General features: G+C 62.4%; 2 protein-coding genes across 2 annotated transcripts; one reads left to right on the top strand and one right to left on the bottom strand.

The window, feature by feature from the left end:
* The first annotated feature begins 7,929 nt into the window (after positions 1-7,929).
* Positions 7,930-10,263, top strand: MPEG1 (macrophage expressed 1). The gene is given in 3 exon segments (XM_039553459.1): positions 7,930-8,162; positions 8,165-9,891; positions 9,893-10,263. Coding segments are annotated over 3 exon segments (2,154 nt in total). The 5' UTR covers positions 7,930-8,017; the 3' UTR covers positions 10,175-10,263.
* A 63-nt stretch (positions 10,264-10,326) lies between these two features.
* DTX4 (deltex E3 ubiquitin ligase 4) lies at positions 10,327-19,000 on the bottom strand. The gene is given in 10 exon segments (XM_039553460.1): positions 10,327-12,424; positions 12,426-12,458; positions 12,707-12,796; positions 13,081-13,242; positions 13,916-14,068; positions 14,329-14,390; positions 14,501-14,662; positions 14,803-14,864; positions 15,702-16,416; positions 18,726-19,000. Coding segments are annotated over 10 exon segments (1,851 nt in total). The 5' UTR covers positions 18,937-19,000; the 3' UTR covers positions 10,327-12,223.
* Between the last annotated feature and the right edge of the window lie 1,484 nt (positions 19,001-20,484).

Raw genomic sequence — 20,484 nt, 5'->3', positions numbered from 1 at the left:
CTCCCGGGACCCCCTCCTCCGGAGGGGGCCCACCCCACCCCAACCCACCACCCTCCCTGAAACCCACCACCCCCCGGGACCCCCTCCTGAGGAGGGGGCCCACCCCAACCCACCACCCTCCCCAAAACCCACCACTCCCCCGGGAACCCCTCCTGAGGAGGGGATCCCCAGTGTGATGTGTGGAAAGCCGGAGCCCCGGCGCTGTTTTTGTACTGCACGGGGTACCCGCCGAGCGGGCCCGGCCCGTGTGGGGCTCCAGCGAGGGCAGGGCGCCGGGCTCCGGCCCCTCTGGGCTTTATTCTCCGGCGCCCCGAGCCCCGCGGCTGCGGGGAAAGAGGGATGAGATGGGGTAGGGAGAGGAGTCGGGTGGCTTGGGGAGAACGAGGGGGGAAGGGAAAGGTCGGGTGAGGGGAGGATGACGGTCAGAGGAGGGGGAAGAGAGGGGAGTCGGGTTGGGGAGCGGGGTACGGAAAGGGGAGAAAGGAGGGGTCGAGGAGAAAGGAGGGGTGGGGGGGTCGAGGATGCACAGGGTAGAGGGAGAGAGAGTGGGGGCGCTGGGGAGAGGGCAGGCGGGGGGCTGGGAGAGACAGGGAGGGTGTGGGGGAGAGAGAAAGAAACTGGGGGGGTAGGAAAGAGGTGATAAGCGGGGGAAGAAGGAGGAGGAGAAGGGCAGGAGAAACAGGGGGAAGAAAGAGGGGGAAGAAAGAGGGGGAAGAAAGAGGGGGAGCCCGACCCGGCCGCAGCCTCCCCGAGCTCTGAGGGAGCAAATGGCGGCGGGGGCGATTTCGGGGGCTTAAATCACCTCGGCCCCGCCCTGCGCAGCCGCCCTGGGACCCCGCGCACCTGTGCGGACCCCGCCCCGCGCACCTGAGCCGGGCCCGGCCCCGCCCCTGAAGCCGCGCCCTCGGCCCCGCTCGGCCCCGCCCGGGACCGCCCCAGAGCCCCGGCCCCGCCCGGCCCCGGGGCCCGCCCTGCCCGGCACGGGGGCGGCTCCATCGCTCGGGGCCCCGCCCCTCTCTCCCGGGCCGGACCCGCCCCGCGCACCGGGGCCGCCCCGGGGCCGCTCCCGGGACCGGGGCTCCGGCTCCTGCCGGCGGCCGCTGCGGGTCCCGGGCGGGGCCGCCTCTCCCCCGGCGGGATCGGGGGCCCCACGACGCGGCCCCGGGCTCTGCCGCCAGCCCCGGACGCGGCGCTGAGTCGCTGCTCCCGAGCTCTGCGTGGAGCCGGCGAGCCCGGCTTCGGGCTGTGCCTGAGGCAGGACTCGGAGCCCAGAGACACAGACTCGCCCTGGCCCCAAGAGCCCGCTTGGAGCATCAAAACACGGCACTTGGGCTTTAATTCAGGGCCAGCAAAACGCAGCACTTCCGTTTCTCTTTGTGAGCCCAAACACACAGGACTCGCTCTCTTCCTCAAGCCCTGAGAACAGGATTTAGTCACTGTTTCTGAGTCCCAGCTCTGGCCATACCAGCCTGCTCTCAGGACTCCACAGTGCAGGATTTAGTCTCTGTTTTTAAGCTCTGCGCCTGCTTTTGAGCCCCCGAAACGCAGCACTGGGTCTCTTTTTGTGAGCCCAAAACCGCTCCTGTCCCTCGGGTTCGGAGCCCCCAGAAGTGCCCGGGGCCACGGCTGGACCCCAGCTGGGCACCAGCAGCCGCTCCCTCACCCCCCGTGGGATGGGGAAGAGACCAGAGACAAAATTCCAGCTCAGAACAGTTTAAGAATGGAAACCAAGACAAATACAATCATTTGAGATTAATGACAACACATAGTAACAGTGAGAGCAACAAGAGCAGTGGTAACAATAATGAACAGGAGAGAGAGAAAAGCCCCTCCACACCCCCCCCCTTTAACATTATAAATCCAAAATTTAATCCAGAGCAACACAAACTCCCACTGTGGGGGATTTCCATATTCCTGTTGCTTTCTCTGTGTTCTGTCCTGGGGATTTGTGGACTGAGGGAGGCACTGGCCGCTCCTCTGGCCAAGGGGAAGGCTCCTGTGCTATTCCCATGAAGAGAACACCTGGAATTACTGTCCTGGGAGCCCAGTCCGGTCTTTCCAGTGACTGGGGGGCACCCAGAGGGTCTTTACATGAAATGAAAATGACATCCTGGCCCAGTGCATTGACAGCAGGATTGGACACTCCTGGCCAAGGTGACCAGTCCGTGGGAATTGCACTGGTGACCATCCAGGGGGGATTTTAAGTTGGAGACTTAAAATCAGAAACTCCAATTCTTTCTGGCACCTCTTGCTTAAATGTTTCCCTGATGGAAGACATCAATTAATATTTTCATTGACCAGATTGCCAAAACGAGGGAAAAACAATCAGCATTCCCTGAACACCTCCATCACTTCCACAGCCATCTGCAACCAGTGGCCGATGGTCAGGAGCTTGCCCGGAACAGGCTTGAGGGGTGCTATTAAGTCCATTATTCCCAAGGTTTGAATGATTCTGGCATTATCCCCTCATGTCCCTGAGTGTGCCAGAAACCCCAGAGCTCCAGGAGCTGCAGGCAGGTGTTTTTCCTTCCCGCCTTTTTGGGAGTGTGGGTGAAGGTCCCCTTCTCTGTCCAGCTCTGGGTGTTGTCCTCGCCACAGAGCCCACACTGACCCTTGGCCTTGTTGGAGCCAATTCCCTTGTCATGGCCCATTTGCTACAGAAAAATGGGAAAGTGCCCAGTCAGCCCCAGCTCCAGTCAGGAACGTCTCAAACAGCACCGTGGGGTGCTCCTCTTGCTCTGGAAAGGAAGCCGGGATGAGCCCAATCCCCAGGGGCTGTGCAGGGGCTCCCTGGGGAACAGCACTTCTATTACCGCAGGCCGAGGCCCTAGGGTATATCACCGTGTCCCGCAGCCGTAGGGAGGAGGAGGAGAGAAGATCCAGCAGGCAGGAATTGTGCAGCAAGATTGATTTATTTAATTATTTTACAAACTCTTTTATAGACGTTTTTCTTTATAGTCTAATTGGACAAGGATCAGCCACCCCTTGGGGTGATTGGCTAAAATCCTAAAACATCCATTGTCAAAATATTTTTCTACTGTACCATAAACAAGACTTTTCAAGGTTGCAGGTGGCTTGGTTGTTTACATTCCCTGCTACCTCTTCTGTGAGAGAGAAAAGTCTCTCACAGATTTAGAAAATAGCAAGAAAATCCTCGCTAGCAGCATTTTTGCATCTACACACTTCAGTTTTTCAGCCAAGGGCTTTTCCTGGTCCCTTGAGGCACAGGATGAGCCATACATTTGTCTCTCCTTTCTCATTCGCAGGCCGAGGTCCTGCTCTTTTTGTCCTCCCTCAGGGTCTGCATTTTGCCAGTGGGATTTTCCCGCTTTTCAGTAGACCAGGGATCATTCTCCAGTGTCTCCAGGAAATTTCCAGAGCTGACCCATTCCCGATTACAGAGCTCAGGACAAGGGAAGAACAAAGGTTTTAGCACTTACCATCTTTCATTTTCCTTTCCCACAACAACTCGCTCTGGCTCTTCCCATCCCAGAAAGTTCCTTGTCTTTGTTTCAGCCTCAGAGGATTCTGTGAGAAAATTTCACACCCACAAATCAAGATCCCACACCCAGAGGCTTGTCCATGAAGGTGGAGCAGCATTGGCTGCTCCTGTGAATTTCCTCCATGCACACAACATAAAAACCATTGCACCACTTCATAATTACCTTCAGCTGGTGCTGTAACAATGAAAAACTGATTTTCCACATCCAGAGGCAGGACATTTTCCAGTTGAGGCTGTGAGACCTTAAACTGCACATTTATCTGGGGGCTGTGACAGGGATTCCAGCAGGGATTGAGCCTTGTGTGTGTGCAAACTCAGCATGGGACTGGGCAGGTTTTCACTGGGGGAAGGTCTCACTTTATTCCTTGGCAGCTTTTCTCTGGAATATTAATGAAGAGGGAGGCCTTGTCCTTAATCCAATTACCCCAAGGCAGCAAGTTACTGTTTCTTGTTTACCAGCTACGAACAAAACTGGGAGCAGCACTGAAAAGTTGGGAGCTGCTGCTTCACCACACAGTGTCAGCAAAAGAGAGAAAACACCAAAAGTGTATCCAAAAACAAGGATGAAATGATTCCTCCTGCTTTGAGTGGGATCAGGGCTTATGCTGCCCTGGAATGACAAAGAACTTCTCCCTCAGCCCCCCAGAGAGCCCTCGAAAAGCCAAAGTGCAGCAGGGAAGGAAGGAAAGGCACCTGCTGGGGACAGCACAGCTCCAGCTGCTCATGGGGACTGGGAATGAGTCCGGAGCCAAAAGCCCCTTCCCAGGCTGGAGGGGCTTGCCTAAAGCACCACCTCTGGGAAGCAAAGGGCTATGGAAGAAATGGAGTGGCAATTTACAATAATAATAGTAATAACAGGGAAGAGCAGCAAAGGATGACACAAAAACAGGGAGGGGGGGCTGCACTTGGATACCTGCAGGCAGGGTTGGGCCCCTTCTGAAAGCTTCAATCCCTGTTTTTCAGAGACTCAATCAGGGATAATGACATTTTCGCAAAGCTCTCTTAAGGCACGTGAAAACCCGAGCAAGAAAATGGAATCAAACCCTTTGTTCCACTGGCCTCACGCCCCAAATTCCAACGGGACAGACAAGTCCCTCTCCTCGCAAGGCAACGTCTCCTACCTGGATCTGTGCCTTCCCCAGCCTTTGGTGGCCGCTGTCTCCATCCTCACACACTTCCTCATCTTCCTCCTCAGCAGGCCTGGCTTCCTCATCCTGCAGAGCAAGCACAGGGACAGTCACCAGCCTGCTCATCCCAAACCTGGGCAGCAGGGATGGACTGCTGGGACCCCCTGGACAGTCACCCCTCTGCTGGGCACCATCCCTGCTCTGCAGCCCATTCCCGTTCCTGGCCTGGCATCTCCTTTGAACGGGATGTTAAACCACAACCACTTGCTCTGCTGGGTTTTGGGACATCAGAGACTCCCCCAAGGCAGTGGACAAAGCTCCTGTTCCCACAGCCTCTGCCTCCCAAAGCCCTGCTAGGGCCAGGCAGAGCAAAGGAAACCCCTCAGCTCCTGCTGGAAATTCCCTCTTGTGCCCGTAAACCCAGGGAAATCGTGGCTGCCCCATCCCTAGAAATTCTGAGGCCAGGCTGGATGGGCCTTGGAGCACCCTGGGCTAGTGGATGGAATGGCAGGGGATGGAACGAGGTGATCCATAAGGCCCCTTCCATCCCCAACCATTCCGCAAGTCCAGGATGATTCCATGACCTCTCCATGCGTTCATTTTGCATTGTTTCTTCTCCAATTTAAATTCTCAAATTTGTTCATTTGTTAAAGGAATTTGTTAAAGGAATAATTTTTAAATTATACCAGGAATAAAAAGGGAAGCATCAAACATACAAGAATCATTCCTACACCCACCAAACCATTCTTAACTGGAAGCCTATTCCCTCATCTCTGCCCTTGTTTTGCTTTCCTGGAAAACCTTGTGATCCCAGAGTCTCTCAGAGCGATGTACTGGCATTACTGGAAGGTTTGCTCTGTCAGAGAGCCTGGGGGGTTTACAACACTTGTTCCTCTGCATCTTTATCCTTTAACCAGCTTTCCCTCCGCCGGGACACCGGGTCCCCCCGCTTCCCCCGCCCGCTCCCTCCCCGGCCCGTCCCCGCCGTCCGCTCGGGGCTGTCCCCGTTCCCCGCTCACCTCCGAGCCCGGAGCAGCCGCCCCGGTGTCCCCGGCCCGGCCGCGCTGCTCCCCGCGCTCCCCGCCACTGCCGCTCCCGGCGCTCCGCCATTGCCGCTCCCGGTTCCGCGCCTGCGCTCCCGGCACAGCGGCCGCGGGTCCTGCCGGGAGCGGCCCCGGGGGCAGGACCCGGCCATGGGCCCCGCACGGCCGGTCCCGGTCGTTGTCCCGGTCGTTGTCCCGGTCCAGCTCCACGTGCCGGTGCCGGTGCCGGCGGAGCCGCGGGAAGCGCCGCGGGCGCTCGGAGCTGCAGTACCGGGTGTGCCCACAAGGCGGCAGCACTGAGGTGTAGAGCTCACCGCGCATGCGCAGTGGTTTTAGGGGTGCCGCTAAAACCCCAATTTCAATCCCATCCCAGATCCCAGATTTCGGGTGCTCCAGCGGCAGGAGAGAGAAAGAACTCCGAATACACAGAGCTGTTTCTAGGTCCTACATACAGATCACCTTGTCTAACTTTTTCAAGCCCTTTATTTTTCATTTTTATGCATGCACTTTGTATTTTTACTTTCAAACCCTATGGATCCATATTCAGAATTCCTTATAGTCTAAAATCTTGTCTATAATATCGCAGATTTATCTTGAAATAAATTAATAGTATTTTTCAATATATGTATAAATAAGAATCCTTACACTTTCTACTATTTTACACATAAATGAATTTTCAGGCATTTTGGAGCTATGACCTCCCTTTTTTGGGGGGTTCCCCCCTCGCTCCCCCACCACAGACATTGGGGTTCCCCAAATGATACCATCACCCCCCAGACTCGTCCACCTCTCTTTTTCCTCGCCCCCCAGAGAAGGCACAAAACGAATCCAAGTGCACTTACCAGCAGCTCAGTGCTTCAAGCATGCGGGCGTCCCCCACAAAAAAAGGGGGGAAAAATCGAGGCCAGGGCAACCCCGCACAGTTTTGGAGTCCCCTCAGCTCCAGTGCCACAGGCCAGCAGCTGCCCCACGGCACAGGAAATGTCCCTAAGGACGGTGTCTCGTCTCCCCCTCAGGCTCCACCGTGTTCCCTCTCCAGGCAGTCCAGGCAGTGGACTCTCCCGTTCCAGGAGATGTCTGATCCCTTCCCTAGGCTGCCGCTGCAGGGAGATCCCTGGAGGCTGCCAGACCCACTGGGCCGTGATGGCATCAGCCCACCCAGAGCTAGCTGCCTGCTCCGGCCCTTGTGCCGCTGCTGCACATCAGGCCCGGCCAGGGGAGCTAAAATAGAGCCTGGAACTCTCAAGGGTAAACTGGCAGCACAACCACAACCCTCCCTCACTTGAGAGTAAAGAGGTGTCCCTGTATTTACACCCATCCAGGAACAATACTTCTCTAGAGGAGTCTTGGATTTACTTTTTTTATCAGTTGAACTGGCACAGCTGCCCCCTGATGCCATTAAATTCTCCATCCCCACAATCCCTGGTTACCCTTGGCTGTGGGGTTTTTGCTGTCCCACAGTGAGTTAGGAGGGATCTCTGGCCAGCCGCACTGCCCGGGAGAGATGCCAGGGGACTGATGGGGATCTCACCACTGGAAGCAAGGCGGGAACAGGCTAATTCAGAGCACCTCCTCAAAATACTGGGGGAAAAACCTGAACCGTTCCACTGCCCCCATGGCACAGTGGGTAGGTTTTAGGTGAGGTGACCGCACAGCCTGCACGTCCCAGTGCAGACGAGAATCCCCGCACCAGGGTTTTCCAGCTACACCAGGGGCTTGAGCCAGCAAGGATGTCCGCAGCGGTGTTCCTGTTATCCCTTCGCCCGCCACTCCTGGCGTTATCCTGCCGAAAAAACACAGGCACCTACGGCCCCTCTGCCTCCATCACAGCTCTCTCTTCAGCCTCCTCCCAGGCAGAAGTGTCCTGGAAAGAGGAACGCAGGAGCAAAACCAGGGGAAGTGAATCTGACTATATGGAAGGAGTCACAGTTATCACGGCAGAAACTTCTTTAACCGTTTGTTCTCCAGAACTTGCAGCACCTGCCCTGTGCCGCTGAAGCTGAAGCCCAGCCGGATGGGCAGCGCTGGATCGGTATCCTCAGCACCTGTGGCTCAGCATTCCCAAGCAGGAGCTGCTTTCCCCAGCTGGTGACACTGCAGACCCTGGCAGAAGGACGGGAGGGGGTGGAGGAGGCTGCAGAGGGCCCCAGTGCAGATGTCGGGGCTGAGGGAGGGGCAGACACCTACCTTCCTGCTCCCCACCCCCTGGCCTCAGCTTCCACTCTGTCATTTCTCACATGCCTCAGCTCTCACTTCTCCTTTCCCTTTTGCCGTTTCCCTCAGCCAGCTCATTTTCCCAGCTCCTGTCCCACCGCTCGGACTGGTGAGGGCTGGGGCGTTCAGCCATGGGCTGGGGGCTCTGGGGGGTATTGCTCACCTGGGCACTGCTGGCACGGGTGACAGGGGCTGGGCAGCCCCAGGAGCTCTCCTCCTCTTCGGGGTTTGGGGCGTGCGGCAGGACCTTGAAGCTCCCGCGGCTGGAAGTTCTGCCGGGGGGGGCTGGGATAACCTCAGGAATTTGGATATGGGCAGAGTCATCAACCTGGGCTACTCGCAGTGCAAGACCACAGAGGATGGATCTTACATCATCCCAGATGAGATCTTCACTATCCCCCGCAAGCAGAGCAACCTGGACATCAACTCCGAGATCATCGAGTCCTGGAAAGATTACCAGAGCGTCACCTCTGCCTCCATCAACCTGGAGCTGTCCCTCTTCTCTGCCATCAACGGCAAGTTCTCCAGCGACTTCCACCGCACCAAGACCCACCACGTGAGAGACCAGGCTGTCACCACCCGGGTGCAAGTCAGGAACCTGGTTTACACTGCCAGGATCGACCCTGAGGCGGCCCTGGACAAGGGCTTCAAGAAGCAGCTGCTGACCATCGCCAGCCACCTGGAGAACAACCAGACCCAGATGGCCGACTTTCTGGCCGAGGTGCTGGTGCTCAGCTACGGCACCCACGCCATCACCTCCGTGGACGCAGGAGCCACCTTGGTACAGGAGGACCAGATCAAGGCCACCTTCCTGAAGGACAGCTGGGCCACACGGAGCGCTGTCACTGCCTCTGCCGGCGTGGCCTTCCACAGCATCATCAGTGCGGGAACCAAGGAATCCCTGGATGTCAGCTCTGGCTTCACCAAGCAGTACCTGGAGAACCGCACCAGCTCCCGGGTGGAGAGCATCGGTGGGACTCCTTTCTACCCAGGCATCACCCTGAAGACGTGGCAGGAGAGGATTCAAAACCAGCTGGTGGCCCTGGACCGCTCGGGGCTGCCCCTGTTCTACTTCATCAAGCCCAGCACGGTGCCGGAGCTGCCGGCGCCCACGGTGCGGAGGGTGGCCCGGCGGGTGGAGCTGGCCATCCGCCGCTACTACACCTTCAACACCGCCCCGGGCTGCACCGACACCTCCTCGCCCAACTTCAACTTCTACGCCAACACCGACGACGGCTCCTGCAAGGGCACCATGGCCAACTTCACCTTCGGGGGAGTCTTCCAGGAGTGCGTCGGCCTGGCCGGCCCCGACACCGCCATGCTGTGCCAGGCGCTGGAGCAGAGGAACCCCCTCACCGGGGCCTTCTCCTGCCCCGCCGCCTACGCCCCGGTGCTGCTGGGCGTGCAGGAGCGGGAGGAGGGTCACAGCCACCTGGAGTGCCACAACAAGTGCACCCTGGGCATCTTCTGCCACCGCAAGTGCCAGGACGTCTTCTGGCTCTCCCGGGTGCAGTTCAGTGCCTACTGGTGCGCTGCGAGCGGGCCGGCGGCCCCAAACTCGGGATACCTCTTCGGGGGGCTGTTCAGCACTCACAGCGCCAACCCCATCACCGGAGCCCAGTCCTGTCCCTCGGGCTACTTCCCGCTGAAGCTCTTCGGCGAGCTCAGAGTGTGCGTGAGCCAGGATTACGAGGGGGGGGCCGCGTACGCGGTGCCCTTCGGGGGCTTCTTCAGCTGCCAGGCGGGGAACCCCCTGGCCGGGCAGCACCAGGGCACGGCTGAGGACCCCCACGCCAAGGGCTGTCCCCCGGGCTTCAGCCAGCACCTGGCGCTCATCAGTGACAGCTGCCAGGTGCAGTTCTGCGTCCAGGCCGGGCTCCTCACGGGGGGCTCGCTGCCGCCCGCCCGCCTGCCCCCCTTCACCCGGCCCCCCGCCAACCTGCCGGCCGTGGACACGCTGCTGGTGCGGGACGGGGACAGCACCTGGGTCAGGGACGGCCAGAGCCCACGTGTGGCGGCTGGCACGGCCGGACGAGGCCCGGCACGTGGCCGAAATGGTCCGGGACCGGGGGCTGTCAGGGGGAGAGGTGGCTGGAGTCACCGCGGCCGTGCTGGCAGGGCTGGCCACCGTCCTGGGGACAGCGTGGTACGGCCGCCGGCGCTGCAGGGCCAGGGGCTACCGCGCGCTGGGCACAGGGGACAGCCCGGCCCCCGCCAGCCCCGAGCACTGTACCGTGCTCAGCGTGGGCGAGGGGTACCAGCAGGAGCCGGAGGGCACGGTGCCCTGAGCACCCCCTCCCCTCGTCCCCAAAGCCCCAAACCCGCAGGAAAAGGAGGGAGCGGAGCGGCCCCGCAGAGGGTTATCGCCCAAATCCTGCATGCTGCAAGCTGCAACCCCCGTCTCCATGTATATCTATCGGGATAGATATACACACGCATGCAGAGAGGCACGGAGCAGTTTTATTTCAGCCAGCAACTCATCGTGTAGTCAACAGAGCATTAAAAAAAGGAAAAAAAAAAGTCACGTCGTGGAAAGACTTACTCACAGTAAGAGCCATCGGGCTGGCACCGAGGAGGACGGGGAAACCCTCCCCTTCCTTGCCCAGAGGGTTTTGCATAGCTCCAGACAGGCTTTGTCCGCACTGGGGAAAACCCAGGGCGTACGTGGAGAAGAAACCACACCGCTGAGAGCCACCCAAACAGGGGCGTGTGCCTGGGGAAAGAGGGTTTCTCCCTTGAGGTAGAAGATAACAACCCACGCTGAGGGTGGCTGGGGACAGGTCGCTGCAAAGCGCCATCAGGGGGACTCGGGGCGCCTGGCCCTGCCCACAGTGGCCCTGGCTCGCCTGGCCACACAGATGACTGACAGAAGACAACAGAGAGGCCAGGCCGTGCAGGGACCGCCAGAGTCCCCTGCCATCCGCTTTATTGACCCCCAGCCCCTCCGCGGCGTGGCCACGGGGGTGACGGACCCTCCAGGCCACGGAGAGGAAAAACAGCAACGACAACAGAACGATGCACAGCAGGATGGGCCCCCCCTCCCGCCAGCACAGAGGGGCAGGGACCCCCCAGCACCCAGCACAGGCGGCTCCGAGAGGCCCCACGAATCCCTGGTTTGGGATGGAAGGGACCCACAGACCCTCTCGTTCCTAACCCCTGCCCTGGGCAGGGCCATCTTCCACCAGCCCAGGGCTCTCCAAGGCCCAGTCACCCCAGGGGACTGGCAGGGACCCCCAGAGCCTTGGAACACACTTCCCCCACCCACATCACCCACACTCTCCTACCCACACCACCCTTCTGGGCCAGCCCACGCCAACCCCTCAGCATCCACCTTCCCCTCCAGACCCCCCCGAGGCCTCTCTGGGTGCAGGAAGGGGGACAGTTCTCACCCCACCTCCACCTGGCCCCATGGGGACCCACAGGTGACACCCCTCCCGTGGGGCAGAGCCCTGCCGGGGTGGGGGGGCCCCACAAACCCTTGTCCCAACCCCGAGCACCACCGTGCCCAGCCCCGGCCCGGCTGCAGCACCACGTTCTCCCAGGCTGCCTCCCCAAACGCCCCCCCTATATGTACATATATACGACAAAACCCCAAAACACGAGGTATATAGAAATTCCAACGCGGGGACGCCCCCATACGAACAGTTCAAGGAACCCACTGCGGGGGGCTGGGATGTCACTGTCCCGCCCCCCCCTCCTCCTACCACCCACCAGCCCCTCCCTGGCCCGCAGAGGCGGGGGCAGCCCAGACAAGGGGACCCTGCAGGGCACAGCTCAGACACAGCCAAGAGGAGCAGGGGGCACAGGGCTGGGGGGAGCCGAGGCAGCCCAGGGACCCCCCAACCTCCACGGACACGGGAGACCGGTGGGGAGGTACCGGACAGAACGAACAAACAAACGAACGTCAGAGGGACAAGGCAGGGCAAGGGGGACTCCCGCGGCCCCAGCTCCCACCCCGAGCCAGGTCCCAGCCCCAGGCGGGTGCCAGGGGTGCTGGGTCAGGCTGGGACCGGCACAGGTGAGGAGAGAGGGGAGCCTGGCACCCCCCAAGCCCTCAGCACCGTGGCAGCAAGGACAGGACACCATCCAGAGGGGTGGCCAAGCCAGCCTGAAGCCCCCCAGCTGTGTGTGGGGATGTTCCCGCCCTGCAGGAGTGAAGGGGATGGCCAAAAGGACCTTCTCCCACATTCCCAGCCAGCCCGGGGCACTGCGCGGCTGCCACTGGGAGCAGGGGGCTCCAGGTGTGCCCTGAAAAGCCCCCAGGCAGGTATCTCCAGCAGCTTTATCCTGGCGGGTGCCGGCACAGGCAACCCTTTCCTTGCCTCCTCGCCGCGGTCTCAGTCCTTCTCCTGCGTCAGGCTCTCCTCCGTGATGCCCTGGGCCGCCAGCTCAGCCAGGACGTTGTCCAGGTAGTTGATGTCGGGGTAGCCGTGGCCAGTGAGGTTGGAGCCGAACTCCGTCTTGTGGTGGATCTCGTTCCAGATCACCGTGTCCGACTCGCCCGTGGTGCTGGAGGTCCCGATGGCGAAGATCAGGCGCCCGGTCCCAGGCCACCAGCAGCAGCTTCAGTACCTGCGGAGGCCGGGAACGGGGCAGGCAGCAAAGCGAGCGCGGCAACGCGGGCGACCCGCAGGCAAGGCCTCCTGGAGCGTCCCAGCCCAGCCTCCGCCCCAGCCAGAACAGAGGGACCAGCCTGCACGGGAAGGTCATGGGGCTCCCGCAGAGCCTGCTGGATGGGGCTGCGGGGAAAACCTCCACCCACATTCCCCCTCTTAAGCCATGTTTGCTTTTCCCACCCTGGCACACCTTGGCCAGCTCACCTTCCTGCCCTTCTCACTGTCTGGCAGGTAGCAGTGCCGGGGGAAGCCACGGGCCGTGAAGCTCTTCCCAGGGTTTGGATGTTCCGGTCCCTGCAATGTGGGAAGTGGGAGAAGAAAACCCTTTTGGAGCTCAAAAGGATGCTCTGGGCATCCCCCAAGCCTTGGTGGGCACTAATGGCCACCACCCCCCACCCCCCCACACCTCCACCAAGCAGACAGGGACAGCACTTTGACGCAGATACACCCCAGACTTCCCACAACATCCTTATGGATGAGCAGCTCCCGAGTCAAGGCACGAGCTGTAGCGTGACCTGGGGGGGATTCAGCAGCGACAAGGACCACCCCCCCTAGGTGATTTCCCCCCCCAGACCCACCTGCACCCCCGGGGGGATGTTGTAGATGATGCGGATGGTTTTGCAGTCGGCGTGGCCGGGCAGCGCGTGGGGGATGATGTGATATTCCATCTTCCCGGGAGGCTGTGTCCCCGTCTTCACCCCGTAGATGGTTTTGCAGGTGGGACACTGCAGACTCCCATCCTGAGAGCAGGAAAAGGGCCACACAGTGAAACCAGGATCCCCAGCACCGAGCCACGCCAGGCACTGAGTCCCTGAGCAGCACTGAATGCTGTTTTAATTGGGAAAAGCATCATTTGAAGAGCTCTCAGGAAGCCTGGGACAGGGCTGGGAGAATTCACTACACAACTTCAACCAAAACCACGAGGTCTGCGTTTCTCTTCCCATCAGCTTTCCAGTCCTCGTTGCTTTCCCTAGCTCTGATTTGGTGGCTTGTTTTGTTTTGTTTTTTTTCAAAGAGGGAAATACAATAAATATTGAAAATCTCCAAACAGTGCATTTCCCAGGGAGTGTCAAGCACGAGGGGTATTTGCAAAAACCCTCCCGTGGCTGGAGAAGCACTGCTTGGCACCAGATTCCAGGTAGCTCTGCTCAAACATGCAGGGATCAAAGTCCACCCTGGGAAGGAAAACAAGCACACAAAACCGGGCATAGTGGGGGGAAACACACGCACACAGCCCCGGGTTCTGATTTCGCACTCCCCAAGCGCTTGCTGCTGATAAAAACTAAACTCTGAGTCGGGGTAGGAGCTCACAGCCCTCCAGGGCAGCCGGGCTGGAGCTCTGTCCCGTGGAGAGCTCATGGAGCTCAGCTGAGGTGGCTGAGCTGGGGGTCCCCCAGGGCTGCACCCTCTCACCTTGTTGCCGTTGTTGTACATGGCCACCAGGCAGTGGAGGTGGAAGACGTGGCTGCACTTGACCAGCTTCCCCACGAGGTCAGGCTTCACGGCCGGCTGGGGCCCCTTGTAGCCAGAGGGGGCAGAGAGCCGCTCCATGCAGATGGTGCAGTCCTGTGCCGGAGGGGAGGACAGGGATCAGAGGGACGGGTGCTGATGGGCTGCGCTGCTCTCACCCAGGGACCGGCGCCCACCCCCGGGCCGGGCCACCACCCTGCAGCACACGGCCCCTCCTGGGGACAGGGCAGAGCCACGCAGGGCGGCGGCAGATCCCTGCACGTGGCATCGCTGGGTCCCCGGTGGCTCATCCCAGGGCAGAGCTCATCCCAGGGCAGAGCCCCACGGACGCCCCGGCGCAGCCCCGCCGCTCGCACCTCATCCGGCGGATGCCGCACCTTCTGCAGGTATTTCTTCAGCACCTCCTCTGGGGTTTTACCTGCGGGAGAGCGAGAGTCAAAGGATGGGAGAAACCCGCTGCCAGGGGCGGCACAGGGGATGGGGGGGCACAGGGGAACCAGGAAGGGCAGGAGGGACAGTCTCTCCTACCCTTCTTGGCCTGTTTCTTGGTGGTCTTGCGGCAGGAGTGGGAGATGCCGGGGATGGGCTGGATCTCGCTCTTGCTGACGGGCGGGGGGTGCAGCACCAGCTTGGGGGGCCGGGTCAGGCACACGGGCAGCCCGGCTGCGCTCATGAGGATCCCCGTGATCCCTGCGCACGGAGGTAGCAAATGGCACCGAGGAAAACCAGGGACACCCCGAACCCCAGACGCTCCCCAAAACCCACCCCACTGGGGCTGTTTGTCCCCCCCACCCCGCGGGAACGAGCACCCGCTGCGGCCCCATCCTCACCTGCCAGTGCTGGGTTGACGGGGCTGGAGCCGGTGAGGTTCTTCACAGGGACCGTGGGGACCCTGAGGGGAGCCAGCAGAGACCACATCAGGATGGGCAGGAGGCACCCACCACATCCCCACAGGGCCCAGGGGCAACACAAGGGTTGCCCGAGCAACTGCACGGGCCCTGGCTGGAAACAGAGAATCCCCCGGTGGGGCAACGTGCCCCTCCCTGCCCCACCACCGCCTTTTCTCTGGCGCTTTAGAAACCCTGCCTGCATCTCCATTCATGGCCCCTTTTTGTCACAGCTCCCCGGGCCAGTCTGTTGTTTCTTTTCCTCTTTTCTCCTTATGGCCACGTCACTGCCACAGCTCTTTCCCCCCCCCCCCTCCCCTTGGGGCTCTCTTCCATGGGAAAGTTTCCCGGCAGGTCAGGAGCAGAGGGAAGGGGGAGGACGGAGAGGGAGAGGAAAGGGGCCAGGCTGCGACAGAAGGCTGCCGGCAGAGACAGACAAAGGGGAGAAACAGGCCCATTAAACGTCCACCCCATCACAAAAAAGTGTCTTTGGAGGGTGGGGGTCTGGAGGGACCCCTTCTCATGGGGCCTGAATGGCTTTTCTTTGGGCCTTTCGCAGTCCCCCACCCAACCCCTGACTCCAAGAGAAAGAGCAGCCCCAGCCTCTTCATTGAGATGCAGGAGCCACCCCATCCCTGCTCCAGTCCCCAGGCACCTGCGGGGAAGGCGAGGGGCCCGGCAGAACCCACCACCCTCCACGGGAGGTTGGGGACCACCGGGGCGTCTCCCACCAGGCTCAGGGGTGGCAGACCCCTGCGGCAGGGGCTGTGGCCCCTCTGAGCCCCGGGGAGGGAGGAAGGTCTGTGCCGGGCACCCCGTGGCCAGCAGGCAGCGGGACTCACCCGGAGGCGATGAGCACGCGGGACTGAGCGATGGCCAGGCGCTGCAGGTGGCTGCGGTTCAGGGTGCCGAGGCCGGGCCGGGGGGCTTTGCCGCTGCCCACGCCGGGGGGGCTGCCGGAGGCGCTGGCCGAGCTCAGGGCGGGCGTGCTGGCCGCCTGCCGCCGGCCACCCTGCGCCGCCAGCGGCTTCAGCGAGCCGCGCACCACGGCCACGCCGTCCGGCGCCTTCGGCCCTGCCGCGGGCAGCGGGGGCTTGGGGGTGGCCGGCGGCGCGGGGGCGGCTTTGCGGGGCTGCAGGGTGGCGGCGCTGGGGCCGGCGGTGGCTTTGACGCTCATGACCAGGAGGCACTGGGGACAGGTGCAGGCCGGGACCGGAGGGGCCGCCGCCGCCCCGGGGCTGGCCGGCCACGACTGCGACTTGGGCAGGGTGCCCGACACCAGCGGGTAGACCATGTCGAGGCGGCGGCGGACGCGGCGCTTGCGCTGGGTCTGCCGGTTGATCTGGCCCATGGTGGCGAAGTCGATGACGTAGCAGAAGCCGATGGCGCTCAGGTCCACCCAGGGGTGCTGCTTCTCGTAGGCGCGCTGGATGGTGATGCCCACGTCCATGTCGTAGGGCGTCCACGTCCCGCTGTCATTCTCCCACTCCCAGACGACTCCCTTGCCCGGCGCCGAGGACGGGTCGTAGTAGCTGCGCCGGACGGGCCGGATGGTGCCTGAGGGAGGGCGACAGACGCCGTCAGACCCTGGCGCCAGCACCCACCCGTGGGCAGGCAGCGAAACCACCCCAACCTGCCCCGCCGGTGCCGTTCCACGCAGGGACAGCACGGCTTTCCGGCTCCGCTGCTGTCCCCGCCCTGCCCGGGGACTGGTGTGCCTCGGTTTCCCCAGAGGGCAGGGAGCCCCACAGCCTGGGGGAGGGCGGGGGAACCCCCCGTGCAACTGGGCTGAAGGGAAGGGCAGATTTCACCCCCACTGGCCCACAGCCCCCATGTGGAGCCACTCAGCCCTGATGGGGAAACACAGAACCACAAGGCTTGGCTGCTCCAGCCTGTTCCCAGGGGCCTCCCGCGGGAGCCTGACGAAACCAGGCATTAGGGCACCCGAGCCCTGCAGTGCCTGTCTCCCTCCCACCTCTGGGCTGGAGCAGGTGAATGAAAGATTTGAGGGGCAGCTCCGAGCCCCCAGCAGTGACACACGGGGGCCCTCACGCACGTAGGGGAGCGGGGCTCGTGCCAGCCCCACCATCTGCAGCTGCCAAACCAGCCCGCAATGAAAACCCCCACTGTGGCACAGGGAAAATCCCTGGGAGGCCAAGCTAAGGAGTTCGAGCGGGGCCCCATGCCCAGCTCCCGCTGCCCCATCAGCAAACATCAGGAGTAGGATGAGAGCACAAAGCACCAAGGCTTTGTGCCCTGCATCCTTATTTTGGCTAGGCGTTTCCTTTCCCACCACTCCCAGTCAACTAGGACGCATTCAAAGCGTGGACACAAAATTTGCAAACTCCTGCCATGAGGAGAGAGCCTTCCTCTTTGGGACAGCTCACAGCAGGGCAGGGCAGGCCGAGCACGGCTGGGCTTGGTCCCAGGGTCCCATCCCGAGCGTGTCACTAATGTCCAGAGGTGTTTTGGGTAACAGGTGGGACAAGCACTGCTGCCTCCAGGTCCTTCTGCAGAACTCCGTGGCTGAGCCCAGCGCGAGGAACAAGAAAGCACTCAGAGAGAAGCAATAACAAGTCTGCTGCTTCGGCTTTTCACCACGTGTCCTGCAAAGCCTGCAAGAATTTCAGTCCCTTCTCACCTCCCCCCCGCCCCACCTCTCCGCGGGGAGCAGCCGCCACCGCAGGTCCCGCAGGGACACGAGCAGGATAAGGAGGAAAAGGTGTTTATCAGCACCCTGCTAAGGGGCGTGGGGTGGAGCTACACCCCAGCCAAGCCAAGCCAAGCCAAGCCACCCGCCCTGTCCTGCCAAGGGCACCCGGGGCAGAAAAGCCGAGGGGAGCGGGGCAGTGATTTATCCTAATCCGGCGGCAGCATGCGGCATCTGGCGGTCCCCAGGCAGCAGTGTGGGAATGCTGTGTGTTCCCCCAGCCCCGCGCCGCCAGCCGGCCTCCCATTCAACAGGGGAAGAAAGGGAACAATAGCTATTCAGGGCCTGCCAGGGTCGCGACCCCCCCAAATCAGAGCTGTTTAATGACCCAAAATACCAACATCCCCAGCAACCCAGGGAGAGACAGAACAATCTCCCTTTCAGTCCTCCACCCTGGGCAACAATAGCCCTCAGAAGCTGGCCCCCAGCCCCCCTGCTCGCAGAGGTCCCTTGTCCCCACGCCCACGGGCAGGGGAGGGTCGCCGCCAGCCCCCAGGGCTGCTGGGGAAAGAGGGACAAAGGAGGGTGTCTGGGCGCTCTGCTGCACCCCAGGGACAAAGCACGCTGGCCATCACGGGGGCGCTGGGGGGGTCACAACCCCCCCATGCTAATGCCCTGCCACGGGTGCTTGTGCCCCGGACAAGCCCATCACGCTGGGGACCCACCCACCTGCCCGTGCCCTCCTCGAGCATCCCTCCACCTGCGCCGCTGCCCCGGGGCTGCCATCCCCCAGGGAGGGCAGGATCTGTCACCCAAGTGCCATTCAGCTCTAGGTCGATGGCGGCTCCGGGACAGCACGGAGGGAGCCGGGCACGGCCCTGGGAAGGGTGTGCAGGAGACGGGCTCCCCTGAAGGGAGAAGGAAAGGCCACGGGGTGGGTGCAACAGGGCACGGGGCGCTGCAGCAGCGAGGAGGGCGGGCAGCACGACCCCGGGGGGCGGGGGGGGGGACCACGGATGCGTGGGCAGGACTGGGCAGCGAGGGCAGGGCGAGGACCTGGGGACCAGGTGGGAGGACATCGGGCGAGCCGGCATCGCGGCCGGGCGGTGCGGGAGCGGGCACGGCGGGGCCGCACGGCGCAGCCCCGGAGCGGGGGACACCGGGAGCCCCCCGCCCGCCCGCCCGCCCGGCCGTGCGGGCCGCGGGGCCGACTCACCGGTGTCCTGGCGGAACTGGTGCATGGACTGCAGGTCGATGATGTAGGGCGCCAGGCGGCTGTCGGCCTGGCCCAGCACCACGCTGCCGCCCGCCCGCGGCCCGGCGCGGGCCACCGCCTCGATGTGGTGGCTGACGGCCGGGCTGTAGGGCCGCCACCGCCCGTGCTCGTTCAGCCATTCCCACACCACCACGGCCGAGGCCAGCAGCATGGCTCCGCCGCCCCGGCCGCGGCCCCGGCTGGCTGCGCCGCTGCCGCCCGCCCCGGCGGCTCTCGCATGCTCGGCGCGGCGCAGGGCTCTGCCCGCCCCCGCCGGGGCCGGAGCCGCGCACGGCCGGGCCGCCCCTCGCCCCTGCGCGCACCCGCGGCGCCGCTCCCGGCCCGCTCCGCCCGGCCCCGCCCGCACCGAGCGCCCCGGGCCGGGGGCGGGGCCGCGCGGCGTCACCGCGCCCCGCCCGCCCCGGTGGCGGCGGCGGGGGGCGAGGACCCTTCCCGCTTCTGTTCCTGTACCCTCATCCTGCGGCCCGGCACCTCCCGCTGTCCCTGTATCCCTATCCTGCACCCCGGGTCCCCCTGTATCTCCGCCCTGCTCCCCCGGGACCCCTCTCAATGTCCCTGTACCCCCGCCCTGCCCCCCTGGGACCCCTCTCAATGTCCCTGTATCCCTGCCCTGCCCCCCTGGACCCCTCTCCATGTCCTGTATCCCCGCCCTGCAGCCCGAAGACCCCCCTCCCCCCCATACCCCTAACCAGGTGTGCAGCCCAGGGAGCCCCTGATGCGCACCCATCCTCGTGGGGACCCGCAGCCCCTGCCTGCCAGCGATGGGATTCAGGGTGCTGGTGGGTCACAGGGATCCTGCTGCATGTGCTGTGACAGAGAAATGTGGTCCAAGAGCTTCTTCAGGAAGTGGCCCCCTGAGCTGCCCTTGCCCGTGGCCCGTGACACGCAAAAATGGCTTCAAAGCCCAAAGCTGCCTCCTGTCTGAGGGGCACGTGGGCCGTAGCCCCAGCTCCTGCACCCCAGCTCTCCCAGCTGCCTGCCTGGCTGCTCCCTGCTGTGACGTGGGCACCTCTGTGCTGTGGCAACCCCCGGACCGGAGCAGCGCTGGACTGCTGGCCCTTCCCTGCAGGCCAGGAAAACATTCCTGAGCTTGTTTTTCCACGGAGCCCCGTAAGCAGCTTCCCAGAGCAGCCCTGAATGGCAGGATAGTGGTGACAGACTGGTCTCACCTCCTATCATGCTCCTGTGCTCAGACACAGCAAACACTGATTTCCTTGGGTATTAGACACATGGACTTTCCTGGTTTGGGAGCACTGTACAAATTGCACCGGTGTCCCAGGTTTTGCAGCACCAGGAAATCCCCCAGTCCATGGCCCACCTCGGCTTGGAGGCAGCTCATCTCCAGGCAGGTGGCGAAGCTCCTCTCCCGCCAAACCTGTTTCCCAGGCACTGCCCATCCTGCCGAGTGCCTGCCAGTGGTGCTTGTGGTGAGAAACCATTAGACAGGATCCAAGGAGAGGAAAAAACGAAGGGATGAAAAAGGGGGAAGGAACAGGTGGGGACTAACTGAGGTGATGCCAGCTGGCGGGCGCGGTGGTGAGAGAGGATGAGGTGAACCGCAGAAGTTCTCCTTTTTTCCAGCTCACACTTGGAGAGACACGCGGGGCTACGCTCGAGGCACACTTTCCTGCAAGGAGGGAGGGCTCCTGGCCCTTCCCAGGAAAGCAGCACAGCCACAGAGAGCCACTCCTCTGGGTTT

The sequence above is a fragment of the Corvus cornix genome, chromosome 5 (genome assembly GCF_000738735.6).
Source record: "Corvus cornix cornix isolate S_Up_H32 chromosome 5, ASM73873v5, whole genome shotgun sequence".
NCBI classification, from domain to species: Eukaryota; Metazoa; Chordata; class Aves; order Passeriformes; family Corvidae; genus Corvus; species Corvus cornix.
This window is presented reverse-complemented; position numbering and strand designations above follow the sequence as displayed.